We start from the raw sequence: 19,672 nt of genomic DNA, 5'->3' as shown, positions 1-19,672 counted from the left end.
CCCGCGGGTTAGACAAAGGATATCGTCGCCGCGGGATCCCCTTCCCCGTCCGTCGCGTCACGAAGCCGCTGCCGGCGGATTTCCGTTCGCGGAGAACTGACCGGAAGTGGACGTCGGGACGTAAGAACAAGAAGAGCCTCCCTTGTCTAAGATGGAAAAAAAATACACTCAGGGGGTGCGATGAGGCCAGTACACAGAGCAAAATAATGGACGAACACAAAACTGATTTCACAAGCAATCCCCCCCACTTTAAATGAAGCCATCCATCCAAAAATATAGTTGTTTTTTTCTTGCAAAAGGGAGCTAGAATCCGTTGAAAAACCCCATGCAAGAAAAATTGTGTTGACCAGTGCACTGGTCTCCAAAAATATAGCTGTTTTTTTCTTGCATGGACTTTGGAAACTGTTTTTGGCTAATTTTGGGCTGCAGAATCCAAATCTGAGCTCAGATTTGCTCCATCACGTCAAGCTTTTGTGCTATCCGCATGCTCCTTATTCAGGATTTTACAAAAGTTGACCATCTAGTCCGGCAATCTTGGTGGGGATAAAAATGACCCCTATTCGTTTCCTGAGTAATTTCCTGCTAGGCTGAGTGTTTATTTATTCGTTGTGATCATTTTTGCATCTATCGATCTTCTAATGCAATAGTGTTTTTGTACTTTGAGTGTAAAATTGCTGTTTTCTCAAAAATAGTGATTTTTCATAGTTCAAAAACCTGATGTGATAGGCAAAAACTAATGCCAGATTTGGATTCAGCACCCAAAAGTGAGCTAGAATCCGTTGAAAAACCCCTGCAAGAAAAATTGTGTTGGCCAGTGCACTGGTCTACAAAAGTATAGCTGTTTTTTCCCTGCATGGACTTTGGAAACTGTTTTTGGCTAATTTTGGGCTGCTGAATCCAAATCTGAGCTCAGATTTGCTCCATCACGTCAAGTTTTTGTGCTATCTGCATGCTCCTTATTCAGGATTTTACAAAAGTTGACCATCTGGTCCGGCAATCTTGGTGGGGATAAAAATGACCCCTATTCGTTTGCTGAGTAATTTCCTGCTAGGCTGAGTGTTTATTTATTCGTTGTGATCATTTTTGCATCTATCGATCTTCTAATGCAATAGTGTTTTTTTACTTGTAAAATTGCTGTTTTCTCAAAAATAGTGATTTTTCATAGTTCAAAAACCTGGTGTGATAGGCAAAAACTAATGCCAGATTTGGATTCAGCACCCAAAAGTGAGCTAGAATCCGTTGAAAAACCCCATGCAAGAAAAATTGTGTTGACCAGTGCACTAGTCTACAAAAGTATAGCTGTTTTTTTCTTGCATGGACTTTGGAAACTGTTTCTGGCTAAATTTGGGCTGCTGAATCCAAATCTGAGGTCAGATTTGCTCCGTCACGTCAAGTCTTTGTGCTATCTGGATGCGCCTTATTCAGGATTTTACAAAAGTTGACCATCTAGTCCGGCAATCTTGGTGGGGATAAAAATGAGCCCTATTCGTTTCCTGAGTAATTTCCTGCTAGGCTGAGTGTTTATTTGTTCGTTGTGATCATTTTTGCATCTATCGATCTTCTAATGCAATAGTGTTTTTTTACTTGTAAAATTGCTGTTTTCTCAAAAATAGTGATTTTTCATAGTTCAAAAACCTGGTGTGATAGGCAAAAACTAATGCCAGATTTGGATTCAGCACCCAAAAGTGAGCTAGAATCCGTTGAAAAACCCCATGCAAGAAAAATTGTGTTGACCAGTGTTATCCAAACTGCTTATCCTGCTCTCTCTCAGGGTGGCAGGGATGCTGGAGCCTATCCCAGCAGTCATTGGGCGGCAGGCGGGGAAACACCCTGGACAGGCCACCAGGCCATCACAGGGACGACAGACACACACACACATACCTAGGGACAATCTAGTATGGCCGGTTCACCTGACCTACATGTCTTTGGACCGTGGGGGGAAACCGGAGCACGCGGAGGAAACCCACACAGACACGGGGAGAACATGCAAACTCCACACAGAGGACGACCCCCAAGGTTGGACCACCCCGGGGGCTCGAACCCAGGACCTCCTTGCTGTGAGGCGACCGCACTGCGCCACCGACTTTAAATGAAACGTACGAGACACAAATCACCTAGTAACTTTCACGCTGAACACCGGCTTTCAAAGCACACACAGAAACAGGAGTCCTGGTTTTAAATCTAAGATTTATTCCAAAATAAAACAGCCACTGTATCTCATCATAAGCCAGGGAAAGAACAAAGTGAAGCAGCAGCCCTTACAGAAATGAAACTTACCACATTGAAGATTTAAAAACAAAAACATCACAAACTGAAAATGAAGAGTTCTGTACATATTGAAAATCCAATTAGTGGACATTGAGCTCACAACCTTTGTAAAAAGGGCAGTGCAGTTTTAGAGCATCAGACGGATCAGCATCTCTGAACTGGGAATGTGACATCAGTTTTTATAAGGCATGCAGGCTGGCCGCCCTTATACGCAAGTGTGATAAACAAGATTGGACTAAGTTGCACACCCAAGCTCCAAAATCATCCAGTATAATAATAATAAAAATATCCAGTTTTCAAATGAGGAAAACGTAAAACCAATTCTAATCAGTTGTGTATGTGTGTAGTTTAATAGACCGCCAGAACAAAAAGGAAAATACATCTTTGACAGGCGACATAAGAGTTTTAGACTTAAGGTAAGAACGTTCATCAAGATGCAGGGCCGTCAAAAATAAGGTGGGATTAAAATAAAAACGGGTCAATTAAACTTCCCTAGAGGAACACTAGACCGATAGAAGCGGTGGTCGTCTCGTCCTGAAAAATGGTAACAACTGCTATTTGCCATCTGAAGTTCCCAAATCACTGTTGAAAGTAATCTGCATTGTATTAAATTAGCCAAGATATGTTTATCCAACTCTTTATTAAAAAACTCCCTGCCTCACTGGCCAACAAATACAACCATGGAGCTCTTAAGTAGGAAAAAGACTCTTGCCACTATAGTGACTTGCCCACTATAGTGACTGCAGTATAGTGACTTGCCCACTATAGTGACTGCAGTATAGTGAATTGCCCACTATAGTGACTTGCCCACTATAGTGACTGCATTATAGTGACTTGCCCACTATAGTGACTCGCCCACAGTGACTGCATTAGCATCCTGAGACAGCACATGCAAGTGTAATTCAAAATCTGATGGCCGAAACTATACAGACAAGTACCGGGGGGGGGGGGGGGGGCTGGGAGGGACAACAAATCAGGCTACAGAGGCAGGCAGGGATGGCTACGGCATCAGGGAGGTGTGTGTGTATGTGTGTGTGTGTGTTTGTGAGTGGTGGGATGGGGGTGGGCTGGGGCAAGTAATCTTCTTCACTCAGTCATCTCCAGGTGTGGGACTCCTCTTGGGACTTCCTGATCTGGAACGACTAAAACAGAATGAAAAGAGCGTTGGCATGCTGAAATAAGACCACACAACATCAACATCCCAGTGTCAGTCCCTCCCCACAACAGTTTCAGCCCCATGTGCCTTCACGAAAAACCCATTCCTGTGCCACAGAAAGTTTAATCAGTTCATTTGGACACGTCTATTGAGAGAAATGTTTCTTCACTCATCTAAGTGACCTCTTCAGTCTGATCTGACTGCAGGTGTCCCCACCCTTATAAACAACACAGTGGCGTAACGACCCAGAACAATCATCAGTTTCATATGCAAATTGTCGACCATTAACTAGTTTCAATGGCAATGAGTACTATTCACAGTTCTGGGAATGGTTGCAATCCCAGCATTGTAAGATGATGACAGATGTACTCTTAGGACCCCCGTCAGTTCAGGGATGGTCGTTCCCTCTTCACACAGACGGCCTCTTTGACTACCCATTCAAACCAGTGTTCCTCCCCATCAAGGATGTGCCTCATCCTTGAAAGAGTGGCCACTGGCCTGTAGATGGTGTAGACTGCGGAGCCCTGGTCTGTAAATGGTGTAGACTGCGGAGCCGTGGCCTGACGTGTTAGCTCTCCTGTGTTGTGTCATCCTCGTGGCCAGTGTGTTTAATTTCCCCAATGGACAAGTCACGGCAATCCTCCTGGCACTTAACAGCTACACTATATTGCTCGGTTTGTGCCGGGGGACCCGATCCTTGGGTAGGACCAATTTCTGGCGCAGTGTGTTTTGGGGCCTGAAAGCAACTGGGACGCGGCGTTTGGAAAATAGGAGTCTCAACTGTTACGACACATATGGAATCACCACTGGACAACAGATTAAGCAGCTGGTGTCCTTCTCTCTTCGACTGGCTGTGTCGTGATTGGGGATGGGGGCTAACACTACATCTGTCGCCATCTTACAATGCTGCGATTGCAACTATTCCCCAATCCACTGTGAATAGTACACATGACCATTGAAACTAGTTAATGGTCACACCCATATTTGCATATGAAACCCATCTTTGTTTTGGGTCGTTGTACGACTGCGTTGTTTATAAGGGTGGGGGTACCTGCAGTCATTGTATTGTTCATAAGGGTGGGGGTACCTGCAGTCACTGTATTGTTTGTAAGGGTGGGGACACTTGCAGTCAGTTGAGACTGAAGAGGTCACTTATGTCCCTTTTTCCACTGCATGGTACTGGTTCGACTCTACTCGTTTTGTTTTGGTTTTTGGTTTTCCATTGGGTAAAAGTTAGGGATAGTACCTGGTACATTTTTTGGTACCACCTCCGTCGAGGTTCCAAGTGAGCTGAGCCGATACCAAAAGGTGACATGAAAATACCACTATAAATAAATAAATAAAATACATGTATATTTATCTAAATGTAAATAAAACCTAAAATAAAAATTAAAAAAAAAACCCTAGTCAAAAGACCCCCAAAGGACCAGCGCGAGGGGATACTATCTGCAGTGGAAAATGAAATCCCAAAAAGTAAAGCCAATAGTCAAAGAGTTGAGCTGAGCTGAGCCAGTACCATGCAGTGGAACAGGGGCAACAGCTGTGCGATGAGACGTTTCTCCCAATAAACCGTGTCCAGATGAACTGATTCACCTTTCTGGGATTTCCTTACCTGGATTTTATTGAGCATGCATCAAGACTCTTTTTTACTTTTGAGTTATGTAGAAAATTCTCAGCCAAAGAAATAGCAAAGGCTGCTCTGCGAGTTCAAGGGCACTCGTCTTAGCATTTCAGAGATGCAGTTCCCAGGAGAGAAACTGACTACACAACACTGGAACCCCGCCTAAAACTTTCTGGTCCAAAATACAATGACAAATGCCTCCCACAGGAACATTCTTCATTTCTAAACACCTGGGGCTGTCATGTCATCACAATACAAATTTGTCACCTGCACTAAAACCCAAAAGGACCAGTTAAAAGCTTTTAGTGCATGGTATTCTCTACTTGGTCCAGAGAGAGAAAGCCTAACATCTCAAAACCACCATTAGCATCTCTGGTTGCTGTACTTCTGTCATAGCATAAAATTAATGGTAGTTTTAATCTTTTTTTTTTAAATTACATATTAAAGTGGTTTAAAACATATATTTGGGGTAGAATACCAACAACCCATGAGACGTAATGGCATGTCAAACTCTCTCTCACCCAGTCGCCCACTTGTTATGTCTGAGCATGCTCAGTAGAGTTCAGCATTAGCTTTATCATGAGTATAATTTCAGACTAGTGTGTGATGTTTTCACCAAAATGATAAATCTATTCATTTAATTGTGACCTAGTTGGAGGGGGGGTTTGGTTTTTGGTTACCTTTGCAGACAGTGGCAGAAACAACAAGTACAGAGAAGCGAAGGATGAAAGGACTGAAGGACGGATGACTACAACTCGGAGAGACACTGCGCTGGGAGGCTCTTGTAGACTCATCCCTCGTCAGCTCTCTCCCCCCTCTTTCTCATTCTCTCACTTTCAGTAGCTAAGACAGAGGCCGGAGAGCTCTGGTAGGTAGGTAGGTAGGTAGGTAGGTGGGTAGGTAGGTAGGTAGGTAGGGGGGGTCTGGTAGATAAGGGGTTTTAAAAGAGGTTGTGGTCGAACTCTGAACTGTGTGGGTCAGCCCTCTGGTAGGTCTGAAGGCTGGCTGGGTGACTCTAGTAGAACAACTGTGTGTGCGCGCGGGCTGTTCCAGTCTGAGCGTGTGCGTCGGTCGAACAGACGGCGACTCATTCACTGCGGGGAGGGCTCGGCCGGTAGGTCGACCCCTCTCTCTTTCACTCTAACACCAGCTGCAGGCGAAGGCTGATCTCAGGTCAGCGCTTAAGTCACCCTCCCGCAGGACGTACACACCACCAGCTAGCAGACCCTGGGCCTGGGAACAGCTGCGGTGCAGTGCTCAGCTCCCACCACACTCTTTAAAGGAAATATGAAAAATAAACAAAACTGTTCACACCACTGGTGCAGCGTTGCCTGATCTCAAATGAGGCCTGGGAAGAGCTTGACTTTTTTTTTTTCCTTGCCTGGAGAACAAGCCAAATTGAAGAAGAAAAAAAAAAAAGATCAAAAGAGCTTGATAAGAGAAAAAAAAAATCCTAACTCTTTGGAGAACTCGATAAATCAAGTAACTTCCCTTCCTTCTGTCATACTCAACTCATTCCCTTAACTAAAACTACAACTAACAGAGAAGGGGGAAAAAAGTACAGAGAATATGGGCTTATGCGTCTATCTCTGGCTAGCTGTGCTAATGGGGCTCGTGGAGGACTTACTCCCTGAAACGTTGACAGTCCCTTCCATGTGCCCTCTTTCCAAGACGTGGAATGGCTGGGTGATCAACCACGTTTCATTTCTGAAATTGGCACATGCTGGTCAAAGAGAGCACATGGGAGGAACCAACCTTTCTAGTACCCCTACTTTCATATCCCACTCAAAACAGTCCAAGGTGTCCACCCTCTGCTGCACTTCTCTGTTCACCATTCTACCATTCTAAAGCAGCGGACTTGGCAGATGATGCGGATCTCTCCCCGTCTCAGGTTGGCCGGGTGCTCCGTCACATCTCTCTCCGGGTAAGACGGGGGTCGGTCGAAGGATGAGCAGCTGCAGGTTGAGGTGGAGGGTCAATCTAAGCCACCACTTACCTAAGATGGAGTGCTTGGCTCTGGCTGGTATGGTGAGCTAATCTGCTTTTAACCTAAAGGCGTAACCTAGAACTGTCACAATCTGAAAAAACAGAAAAGGGGAACAGCTCTCTAGCACAACACTTCCTTCTGCACGTGATCATGGTGTGAACCAACTTACAACATCCCTGGTTAAAATCAACGATGCCTGGCAAAGCTGGCAGCTAAACTCTAGAAGGGCAAGAAGAGTCAGACATATCATTAAAAGACACCCTAAAGCATTGTGTGAGAGGGATGTAAGGGGATTTACCTGTTCCTCTTGTGGCTGACTGAGCGGGACAGAGAGCGAGACCTAGAGTCGGAGCGCCCTCTGGGCCCAGAGCCTGACCGAGACCGAGACCTGGAACGACTGGGGGAGGGGAGGGGGGAGGGGATGTAAACATGTGAAGAACAGTGTGATGAAGAATACACTTAACAGTGATTTCAGATCCATCATGCTCTTACTGTATACACCTTGTTTGTACTGTATGTGCTCTTGTGGTACGTGTCCGCATTGCAATCAGATGTCAATTTTCACATTCACTATACAAATACAAGTGAGTGGGGGGATGGTGTGGCTATTGTCATCAAGAACAATAGTAAAAAAACAAAACACAAAATCTTTGATTTAATCAAATCTTTCCACTATGTTACAGACAGTCGTTCCTCCAGTAGCTTGTCTGCAACAGCTGTTACTAATCAGGTGTAAATGGGGTGTCCATTGAGATGTAAACTAGAAAAAGCAGTTAGACACCCTTTTGCTAGAAGAACACAGCTGAAAAACAATTTCTTTAGGAGAACAACTTTACATAGTACCCTTCACAATATCCGGTTTTTTGTTCCTAAAGCACAGTATAAAATATTGAACTTTCTATAAAATAAGCTACGAGATTATTAAGGGGGGGGGGGATACAAACAGCAGCGCTGCCTCATCAGCGACTCTACCATGTAATATTTTGAGAGCTGTATGATTTTAATTTTTTTTTTGCTTTGTGTGTGAAAAACCAATTTGGTCACAGGTTAAGAGCAAACAGGAATGTGCGAATGTAAACAGACTTCTTTCTCCGACTATGAAGGTACTGAACAATAACGCCTACAAAAATGAAAGTTTTTTCTTTTTCAGCTGGAAAATTCTAGTGAGGCTTACTGAAGTTTACAATGCTGAGTTCCAAGTCCTAAGATCTTGGCAGCGTGCAGGACTTACCTTCTCACTGGAGTCCTTGACTTGGAACGGGCTTGGGAGCCAGACCTGACATCACGGAACAAACGGCAGGTTAAATTGCTGCTGACAACAACGAGGCTTCTCACACATTCTGCCTGTAGCCAACTGACCCTGAAGGTGGGTTTCACATCACTGTCTACATACTCTGGCAGGAGGGTAACTTTGCATTGGCAGTTGTCGAGGGGGACCAATACTACCCTGATAACCTACACATTTTAAATGCTCACAGTGGGGGAAAACAGCATGTGGGAAATCTAAACTTAAAAAAAATAAAATAAAATGTTTGGGCACAACGCTGAATCCTCTCAAACTCAAGACAGGACACCATATAGTGCCTATATGAGATGCATTGTTTATATGAAGAAAAGTTTTCCGAATGCTTCCGATGGAATAAAAACACCATCCTGACAAAGATCTGAAAAACACAATAGCTGACATGCCCAATATAACGTTAAATAATCTCAAACAGTGATTAAACACTTTTCACATTTCATTCAGTCACTCCTTAATATACAAAGAGGACCCTTTTTATTTGTTTTTTTGGTTTCATCACTCATCCTAAATGACCCCCAATCTCAACTGACTACAGGTATCCCCACCCTTATAAACAATACAGTGGCATAATGACCAAAAACAACGCCGGTTTCATATGCAAACTGTCGTGACTTTTCAATGGCGACAAGATGTACTCTTAGCTCCCCCCCGGTTCAGGGATGTTCGTTCCCTCTTCACATAGATGGCCTCTGACTCCCTGTTCAAACCAGCCTTCCTCCCTATCAAAGATGTGCACCTCCTCACTCCTCATCCTTGAAAGAGTGGCCACCGGCCTGTGGACTGTGTATTCCTGGCCTATAGATGGTGTAGACTCTGGAGTCCTGGTGTATAGATATTGTAGACTGTGGATTCCTGGTCTGTAGATGGTGTAGACTGTGGAGTCCTGGTCTGTAGATGGTGTAGACTGTGGAGTCCTGGTCTGTAGATGATGTAGACTGTGGAGTTCTGGCCTGTAGATGGTGTAGACTGTGGAGTCCTGGTCTGTAGATGGTGTAGACTGTGGAGTCCTGGTCTGTAGATGGTGTAGACTGTGGAGTTCTGGCCTGTAGATGGTGTAGACTGTGGAGTCCTGGTGTATAGATAGCGTAGACTCTGGAGTCCTGGTGTATAGATAGCGTAGACTCTGGAGTCCTGGTCTGTAGATGGTGTAGACTGGAGTCCTGGCCGGAAGCATTAGCTCCCTTGTGTTCTGCCATCCTCTGGTTTCCCCCATGTGACTTAACAGCGTACACTATATTTTTGGGTCAGGAGACTGACTGGCTCTTAAGTATTTATGTCCCTAAGTAACGTCATAACTTTCCCATGATAGTCTGCTTGGTTTAATACAACGGTGCATCTGCCTTTGTCTGCCAGAAGGATGATATTTTTGTCCTTACTGAGTGGTGAGTTCTTCCTCTCATCTCTGCTGATGTTGGATGTTTGCACCTTTGCATTGCTGAGGCAGGCTTAAATTTTCGTTCGCAGTTGCTCGCTTGCGGGTCCCGTTATGTTGTTTTTATGATCGCTGATTCTGTGGCTGTAATCAGTTCCACTAACTGGATTTGCTTCAGTGTGACAGCAAAATTCAGCCCCTCAGCAAGTATGTCTTTCTCTACCTGGGTGAGTTGTCCTGTCGGACAGATTCTTCACCTATTTGTCTACTACAGCAAGTAGGTTGAACTTCTTTTGCTGTCTGATTTTCGACCTTCTGTATTGTGCTAGACGAGCCTTCTCCGTGAATTGAACCACATGTTGGAAAATGGTCTCATCTAGATGCGACATAAGTCTGTTGGATCTGCTCCTCTTTGGCTTTCAAAGCGTCGATGATAAAAATTAGTTTGCCTCACCCGTTCGTTCAAAAGCTGGCTATGTGCCTTCTGGGGGATCCCGTTAGCTCGGTGGGCCATAACTGGAGATTTCATTTGCAGGCTCTTAGGTGTAATCTCGCTCTGTCTGCAGCTGAGACTGAATGTCAAGTGGTTCCTTGTAGTCAAGGCTCAGCGTTTTCGGTTTTTACAGATTTTCACCAAAAAATACCCAGATTTTCAAACTGATTTTCACCCAGATTTTATGTTTCCACGGATCCAAATGTTGTTCCTGTTCGTGTGAGGTTATGTAACAGTGTCGTCTTGTGGCGAAATTCAGCATGCTGGATAGCTTTGAAAAATCAAAAAACGAAAACGCCGAGCCTTGCTTGTAGTCTGCCATCTTACGCGCTTTTCGCTCGCACTCACGTACCAGTTTAAGGTAATCCTCGCCGAAATGACTCAAAAAAGCCTTCATTCACGCTCAACAATTTAAGTAAGCAAATCACAGAAAGTTGAAACAGTTTATCTAAACACAACATTGAGAGAAACGTTTCATCACTCCTCTAAGTGACCTCCTTCAGTCTCAGCTGGCTGCAGGTATCCCCATCCTCGTGAACAATACAGTGGCATAACGACCGAAAACATTTCTCTCAATAAACGTTGTGTTCAAATGAACCGATTCAAATTTCTGTGACAGCATGCATAAAGAATATCCAATAGTATAATATTTTCAAACATGGTATTGTTAGTTTACTATTATTTTTTATTTACAAACATTTTAATGTATTTCAACTAAAAAATATTATATTGGACGTTTTACGGTGGTAGTATTCAAACGATAGAGTGGACTGCTTGTATCAACACAAATTTCTCAACAGAGATGTTGGTAGACTTTCATTGGAAAAGTGGTGATCCGAATAGTTAAATCCCACATCTCACCAAACTCCTATCTATATACATAGATTTTTAAATACAGTTCATACTCATCAAGTCACATCTTATGGTTTACTGTCCAGTGAGCTACCACAATATGAGACCAAAAGCCCAGAATTGCTGGATTAACACTAGAACGACCAATACCATTTTGGATTTTCAAAGTTTAATAACTTTGTGAAAAAAAAAAGAAAAGAAGATAGACCTGACACTCACTGAATGCTCAAAAATTGCATATATTTGCATTAAAATGAGTCTTAGATCAATTGGACCAAAAAAAGAAAAAAAAAATTTATGATAACATTGACCCAAAACAACAATGACCGGTCAAAAAGACTGCATGTAATTTGTATGTGATCGTGTGCGTCACGTCACTATTTATGACGTGTTTTGGTCGCATCATTTCTTTCGCGAAGTTCATTCCTCGGTCCCAGAAAAAAAACTAGTGTTCTCCAGTGCACAGAAATAGTCTAAACTAGACTTTTCATTATTGCCAATATATCTGGTTACAGACGCACCATGACTACAACCGAGGCGTTGCAGTATTTATAATATCTCAATTGTGTATTTATCTTGACAGAATATAGGGTTTAAAGACCGTGGTGTCTACGGTCGTTCTAGTAGTTTTCAGGGTCCGGTCGTTGTTTGGGACTGTTTCAATATTTATTTTCAGTTCTTTTTTTGCACTTCACGTTTTATGTGCCTTGTTATGTTTGTTAGATTAGCAATATGTTTTTTCCGTTTTGTTTTTCAGGTAATATTTTCAATTTTTCAGCTTTGCTATTCAAGTTTGACCAGGTCTCTCTGAAGTTTATTTTGTTTAAAAATACTATTATATTTGTTAAAATGTTCATTTTGGTGTCAGTCGTTTCCTAACAGAGATACTAACATATGCAATATGACGGAATATAGAGTTTAACAACTGGCCGTCAATTTGACCGCACATGGTCGTTTTAGGTAGGAGTGAAATCCCGGTCGTTCTAATGTTAACCAGTCATTCCAAATATCCTGCTTACGACACTGCCTTTAGGGTTTACTGGGGGCACAGATGAATCCCTGTAACTCTGCTGTGGTGTGAAATAAAATAATTCCAAAGTAGAAAGAACTCAAATTTGTGTTTATAAAGCAAAAAGCAAGGGTTTGTTAGTGGTTGTGCAGCATTGGTCTTACCTGCTCCTGCGTTTAGAGTAAGATGGAGACCGGTGGCGCCTGTTGACAGAGAGACAGACAGGGATCACATAAAGGCAAAACTAAGCCCCTATTCTTTATCGTGAGCCATATTAGCTTGTCTGTGTCCTTTAGTGTTCAATCTTTAACTCGACATCAAAAAAGATGAAACACACATTAGACATGACCCTTAATCATACTGTGTTCAATTCCCAATGGAGGCGAATATTCCCGCTGGTTTGATATTACGCTAAACACGGGACCGGACCGATTTTTACCACTAGGTATCGCACTTGACTCAGTAACCACTCTTAAGCAGAACATAATGAAACTGAAAGACAGTGTGATTGTATTGGCACAGAATTCGTTTTCTTTGACACCAACTCCGCCATGTCTCGTCTCTCTCCCCATCCCCAAACACAGTAAACAAACTGTGCTTCTCTTCCACTAACACACCTCTACTGAAAATGCATCTCCTTGTTGCCGGCCTTGGCGCGGCACTAAATTGCACAAGGCCTGTCACACACTACTTAGACCATTTATAAACAAACATAACATGGTAATCATGGGGTCATATTGGTTATTACTAATGCAATACAAGTTGGATTTAGCATCATGACGCTGTCGGCAGGGGTTACTGATGTAGGGTACTTTAAATTTACCAGAACGTCTCATAATGACAGATGCCGGTTCAGTCAGTCTACATAAAATCAAACCAGTTCAAGCTCGTACGCTGGACCAGCAAAACCTATTTTTGAAGGGGGAGGGAAATCCATCCATTATCCAAACCGTTTATCCTTATTCAGGGTCGCGGGGATGTTGGAGCCTATCCCAGCAGTCTTTTGGTGGCAGGCGGGGAGACACCCTGGACAGACCACCAGACCATCACAGGGCTGACACACACACACACCTAGGGACAATCTAGTACAGCCGATTCACCTGACCTACATGTCTTTGGACTGTGGGAGGAAACCGGAGCACCCAGAGGAAACCCACGCAGACATGGGGAGAACATGCAAACTCCACACAGAGGACGACCCCCAGGATTGGACTACCCCTGGGCTCAAACCCAGGACCTTCTTGCTGTGAGGCGATCACGCTAACCACTGCGCCACCCCCTCCTCATCATATTCTTTATAGCCACTGTAATTCTGTTATCCTCTTTCAACGTTGTATTCTGTAAATTGTGTAAAGACAACATTACACGCCTGTCCATCGTGGGAGAGAGATCCCTCCTCTTTGCTCTCCCTGAGGTTTCTTCCTATTTTTTTCTCTCTGTTAAAGCGGGTTTAAAAAAAAAATTTTTTTTTAATATAATTGTTCATTATCCGATGCGAGGGCCTAAGGACAGGATGTTGTAATCCCCTGGGGCAAATTTTTAATTTGTGATATTGGGCTCCACAAATGAAATGTATCTCTAAAATGTGCTTGTATTTAGGGGAAAATGACCCACAGCTCTTTTAGTAACTCATTAAGTTCTTAATTTTCATGACCGTTATCTCCAACTCTAACTGAGGCATCAGATGATGTTAAAACATTTTTATACCCATCTTGATTATTTAAGGGGTAGAGCTTCGGGGGCAATGAGCATCCGCAGGGATCAATCACAATGGCAGGAGTAGCTCGACTGCACCAGCATTTGACATTTACCAACCGTCTTTAGTAGTTTTCTTTAAAAATTATATTCTCACTAAGACACACCCTACTTTTACTCACCTGCCATTGCTACGGCTGCGGGAACGGGAACGATAGCGGCGTCCACGGGACCTGGACCTGGAGCGAGACCGGGAGCGGGAGCGAGACCTGGGATAAGAAAAGCACCAGTCAAACAAAATTGAGATCGTCTACAAACACTAGGAATAACTGGTAAAGCTGACGCAATACTGAGACAATTCTCTTGAGGGTCAAAGGCAAAATCTGAATATACAATATGAAGCAGCATTGGTATTACTAAAACAGAAGTAAAATAAACTTGTAAGGCATCAAGATCAATGTCCGTAATCAACAGCTGCAGTAATCACAACACTAATAATGATAATTATGAGTAACTGACTTTAAACAGCTGTATTACTGTACCTGCTTCGTCGTCCTCTCTTGCTGAAGCGGTAGCAGTCATAGGCATAGTGGCCCCTGTCACCACACTGATAACACCGGTCGTTGGGATCAAAATGGCGTCTGCTTGGGCGCCCACGGCCCTTCCTAGATAGTCCCGTTGACATTTCCACACGGATCCTGGAGCCACACAGGACCCTGATGCGGGATAGGAAGGAGAGATCAGAAATAGCTTGGCCCCAGTTGCTTTTTCAATTCTAGATTTGTATTTTTTGTTGCCTAATTAGTTACCAATAACAACCTGTACTCTTTCTACACACAAGCCATTAAACTCTTAATTATTATTTCTAAACACAAGCCATTAAACTCTTAACTATGGAGGTGCACCATCTTTGGTAGTTTTCTTTAAAAATTATGTTCTCGCCAAGACACACCCTTCTTTTACTCACCGGCCGTTGCTACGGAATGGGCCGTTTTGGAAAATTTCAAGTTCAAGACGTTCAGCAATAGCATAAAATTAAGTAATTTTTTCTGAACATTTTTATAAAAATGTCATAACTGAATTGAAGATTTCGAACGCTTTTTTTTAAAAATAAATGCATATTCTTTTTAAACTCAAGATATTTCAAACCCCTTTGAGACACATGGTTGATGGACACAGAGAAAACAGAATTCCTACTCACTTTCCATCCATGCCTTTAACTGCATCTTCAGCATCTCTGGGATCCTCGTACTCCACGAAAGCAAACCCCGGTGGATTCCTGGCCACCCAGACGCTTCTCAGCGGGCCATAGTAGCTGAACGCGCGCTCTAGCTCGCCCTTGGCAGCACCGTTGCCCAAGTCACCAACGTAGACTTTACAGTCTGTGGCCCGGGACGAACTCCGGGAGGATGAGTAGTACGACATCTCGCCTATACTGTTGGGAAGAGGGTAAATGACAGATGGCAGAAGAGGAAGTGTGAACTAGGTTATAGGCATGTAACGGTCACCAGTTTAATGATTAACCACGGTAAAATTCCCGACGGTTAGTATTACCGTTTCAAATTTTAATTATCATTAAAACCGTGTTTGATTAACGCGCTTTGAAAAACTCACGGTAAATACTGTCCAGCATAGTCTGTCAGACGCAGGCGCGCAGGCGCAGCAAGCAACGTGGGTTTGTCTTGCCTCAATGAAACATGGAAGGCACAGGCTGTGACGGCGCTCGGGAGATTATTTCGCCTACTAAGAGGACTAAGTCTGAAGTGTGGTGGTATTTTGGTTTTTATAAAAGTGCTGAGGGAAAATTGATGGAAGATGGCTTCCCTGTCTGCAGAACATGCAGAAAGAAAATCGCTGCGAAAGGGGGGCAACACCTCTAATCTTATGAGTCATCTCCGTGACCACCATCCACAACTTTACAGCGAATGCAAGGCAAGTTAACTTTTAGCTGAATGCCTGATGTGGGGACGTCGGAATGGGGGGAAATGTCATGGTTTGCAGGTCTAATAGCTTGTTAATAATGTAAACTTGAGCTTTCCTGTTACCAAACGTTACTCTTTGTGAGGGCCGACGGTCCGCCCCACTGGCTAAAGTTAGCTACTCGTGCCACTGGCTAAAGTTAGCTACTCGTGCGTAGTACGTTCTTAAGGAAAAGCAAGGAAAAAACCTCCACAGGACTCCGGTGTAAAAAGATAACAAAACGAACATTTATTCCGGTTCCACAGCGAAATCTTCATACAGGAGTAATCAAATAATAATTTCCTAAACTATAACGAAGGCTGGCTATTACTGCCACGTTATTACTACGGCTACGGTAAGAAAACTGTATAGCTTCAGTCTCCAAAATCACCGCCGACTCAACACTCACAAATCTAGACGCTTCCAGGTTCACGTACACAGAAATTTGCGATCTTCTTAAAGTGACAGTAGCCCTAATGTTCAACGTGAGCACTGAGCTAAATAAAACTGTTTCATATGCTTATCTATACCAAAACAGCATTCCTAATGCAGATTATATCCAAAGCTTGTTAAAATGTGAAGAAATGTCTTTTTGGTTGCTGTTTTCTTATTTGCAATGTGCAAAAGTGCAGTTACCTCTCATGGCCACATGGTGACATCTTTAATGCACATTTGTATGGTTTTTTTCATATGTTTACATAAGGCAGTGTTTCTCAACCCAGTCCTCAAGGACCCCCTATCCTGCATATTTTCTTTGCAACCCTGAATAGGTACCTGTTTGTAGTTATTCAACCAATCAGCAATGAATTATGTCAGACGTTGCACACCTTGCATAATTAAGTGCTGCGAGATGATTGGTCGAGTAAGTACAAGCAGGGCTACCTATGCAGGGTTACAATGAAAATCTGCAGGATAGGGGGTCCTTGAGGCAAGGGTTGAGAAACACTGAATAAGGAATGTTATTATTTTATTTATTTTTATTATTTTAATGTTTATGCAAACAAAAAGTGCATAGTGCGGCTAATTTTCTTAAATTTATTTCTGATTTCTCCCAATTTAGTGACCAATCGATCCCCATTTTAATTCAAATACCCACCCTCGTACTGCATGCGTTCGCCAACTGCATCTCTCCGGCCGGCAGTCTCGAAGGAGACGCCTCCCCACTTTCGTGACAAGGCGACTCCAGGCCGAACCACTGTTTTTTCCGACACACCAGAGACCCATTCATGTGACGAACACAAGCCCCCTCCGCCCCCCTCCCGAAGACAGCGCTGCCAATGATCGCTGCTTCATCGAGTCCGGCCATAGTCGGATCTGACGAGACCGAGGCGCGAACCCCCGGTCCCCAATGGGCAACTGCATCGACACAAAGCCGATGCTTAGACCGCTACACCACCGCGGATTATAGTGCTGCTAATTTTATTTGTGGTTTTCAAAATAAAACTTGGTGAAATGATTTCCGTGTGTGTATCAGTACTTTTTTTACATTTTCAGTACATTTTAACAATACCGCGATAATACTGATAACTGTGATAATTTTGGTCACTATAATCATGATATGAAATTTTCATACCGTTACATGTCTACTAGGTTACCGTCCATTATGCAACCCGCTTATCCTGCTCAGGGTGCAGGTCTCTACACTAACTTGTTGCATTGGTTGCACTGGTGCGCCTAAATTTATTTTTAGGTGCACCAGCACAAAATTTAGGTGCACCCACATTTTTCATTGCGTCGCCTTTAACACCAAAACGTCTCCTTTTTATCGCTCTTCTGTCATATAATGTGAATGATTTTTTAAAACAATAAGGTGTAGAAAAAGCTTGTCTTTATTTTAAACACAATATATAAATATATAAAGAAAAATAAAGTGTTTTAAGTGCTACACTGAGCTTAAATTGAACATTTAAAACATTTAAACATTTCCAAATAAATTTTTAAAACAATAAGGTGTAGAAAAAGCTTGTCTTTATTTTAAACACTATATGTATATATATATGAACAATATATAAAGAAAAATAGTGTTTAAAGTGCTACACTGAGCTTAAATTGAACATTTAAAACATTTAAACATTTCCAAATATTTTTTTTAAAACAATAAGGTGTAGAAAAAGCTTCTTTATTTTAAACACAATATATATATGTATATATATATACTGCATAAAAATTCTGTTGTTACATATATCTGAAAGTTACTGCATAAAAATTCTGTTTTGTTACATATATCTGAAAGTTACTGCATGAGAATTCTGTTTTGTTAACTATATCTAAGTTACAACTGAAAGCTCTTATTTTTGCCCCAAAGGGTGAATAAATGCTATAATGCAATTTAAAATGCAGTTTCTACTGTTTCTATCAAATTGCAACCCCCCTCCCCCAAGATCAGGTGGAGGGGTCCTCAGGGTAGATCAAAAATACGCAGGGGGGTCCAGGACCCCAAAAAGGTTGAGAACCACTGGTGTAGACCACGACACCGTCAGGGGAACGCAGAGAGATGCTGCGCTTGCGAAAGAGAGTTCAGCGTACACCCGGGCAGCATCGGCTGCACTAGCGCCACCTATCGAGCCCTGGGGTCTACAAGGATGCTGGAGCCTAGGTTTATCATCCTTATTCGATAGCTGTCTGCAAAAGGTTAGTTTTAGCACAGGGCACCGTTACTCTCCTCCGATCCAGAGGTGGTGTTGGAGTCTCCCTTGCAGCTGCACAGTAGCTGGCGTCCATGAAGAAGACTTGGATTTTCCAACAATCTCTGTGATACGGGAATTATGCAGCACACCAATATATGACACACTAAACAATACAGCATTGTGTTGTACTGTCACTGCGCCACCCCCAGTCAAATAGCGGAGGGCTGGCGAAACCAATATCCGTCTCCATGGTAACCACGCGAGGCGGCCATTTTGTTCTGGTATAACGCCAGTCGATTTTTTTCCCTCTCTTCCGGAAATTACATAACATAATGTGACATTTATTAGCACGCCGTATTTTTTCATACTGAAATATTACACGGCACGTTTTACGGCGGTGGCATCCGAACCTCCGTATTGGTGACGTCAGGTCGGTAGCGACCCACATCTGGTAAGCGAGTTCGCGCCATGCGGCCACTCCGCGGGCCCCCTTTGTTTACAGCAACGGGGCCGGAGGTTAAATGTCTGCGGCCAGAACCGCCCCCCCTCCCCCCCGGGACGAGGCCGGCCTAACCCCCTGCTCTACCCCCCCCCTTCACCGTCACTCGCAGAATACGAACAAAGCCGTCCCCTCGGCTGTTATACGGGAAGACTAACGAGAGCGGCGGCATTGCAGTGAATACCTCCATATATATGTAGGTTGTTACAATAAGAAATAATAAGAGAGAAATAAGCGCCGCGCCGTCCATTACACCAGCCGGGTCCGTCTATGTGCTGGGGGTGGCGAAAACGTAGCGGCGTTGTCTTGCGCGTTGCTAACGTACGCTAGCTTCGGTTCGGAACGACCTCCGTCGCCTTTTGTTGTAGCGGAGCAACGGGCCACCAACCTCACCAGTCCGGGGTCCGCGTTACCGACAACGCCGCGGCGTCCGTTTATAGGGCCGTTCGCTAAAAGATCCGGGAATTAGCCGGAGCCCCGTTCGCCATAACAATGGCGAGCACGCGCTGGTTACCGTACCTTGTTCCGCAGTTCCGTCGAGTCACAACTCCGCTCCGAGCAGGGGTTCTTCCGCCGCGGCGCAGCCAGCAGCGACGACCTACCAACGGCACTAACCTACCAGCGGTACTGAGGGGGACTACGGGCGGCGGATCTTCTGCGGGCTTTCCAAGCTAATCGATAATTTTTACGCGCGTTAGTGAGCCCATCCACATGTCCGATCGCCGGGCTAACTAGCTTACCGACCAAATTAGCATACCACTTCCGCACCTGCGCGGTTCTGCCGAACCCAGTCGAGCCCGCCCGCCCGCTGGCGCCACTTCTTGTTAGACA

The 19,672-nt window shown here is 43.8% G+C and overlaps 1 protein-coding gene across 2 annotated transcripts; it reads right to left on the bottom strand.

Moving 5' to 3' along the window:
- Window positions 1–2,173: 2,173 nt before the first annotated feature.
- On the bottom strand, window positions 2,174–19,591 carry srsf7a (serine and arginine rich splicing factor 7a). 2 transcript variants are annotated; one of them, XR_008810512.1, is made up of 9 exons: window positions 19,361–19,591; window positions 14,958–15,191; window positions 14,299–14,472; window positions 13,939–14,025; window positions 12,226–12,264; window positions 8,264–8,308; window positions 7,331–7,429; window positions 5,726–6,319; window positions 2,174–3,410 (listed from the first exon to the last, which is right to left on the bottom strand). XR_008810512.1 is itself a non-coding variant. In XM_056283346.1 (8 exons), exons 2-8 carry the CDS (start codon window positions 15,179–15,181, stop codon window positions 3,359–3,361), a joined length of 720 nt encoding a protein of 239 aa, XP_056139321.1. In that variant the 5' UTR covers window positions 15,182–15,191; window positions 19,361–19,591; the 3' UTR covers window positions 2,174–3,358. The 2 variants fall into 2 exon arrangements, 1 of the variants encoding a protein (XP_056139321.1); XM_056283346.1 differs by lacking the exon at window positions 5,726–6,319.
- Window positions 19,592–19,672: the final 81 nt, after the last annotated feature.

The sequence above is a fragment of the Lampris incognitus genome, chromosome 7 (genome assembly GCF_029633865.1).
Source record: "Lampris incognitus isolate fLamInc1 chromosome 7, fLamInc1.hap2, whole genome shotgun sequence".
Taxonomy (NCBI): Eukaryota; Metazoa; Chordata; class Actinopteri; order Lampriformes; family Lampridae; genus Lampris; species Lampris incognitus.
Note: the sequence above shows the minus strand (reverse complement) of the source record. Positions and strands in the feature narration are given on the sequence as shown.

Excerpts from the sequence above, each read along its gene's own strand:
- srsf7a (XM_056283346.1), bottom strand. The coding sequence starts at position 15,181 with ATGTCGTACTACTCATCCTCCCGGAGTTCGTCCCGGGCCACAGACTGT. Across the intron at positions 7,430-8,263 it reads TCAAGGACTCCAGTGAGAAG|TCGTTCCAGGTCTCGGTCTC; the intron begins GTAAGTCCTGCA and ends CCCCTCCCCCAG. Across the intron at positions 3,411-7,330 it reads GTCAGCCACAAGAGGAACAG|TCGTTCCAGATCAGGAAGTC; the intron begins GTAAATCCCCTT and ends ATTCTGTTTTAG.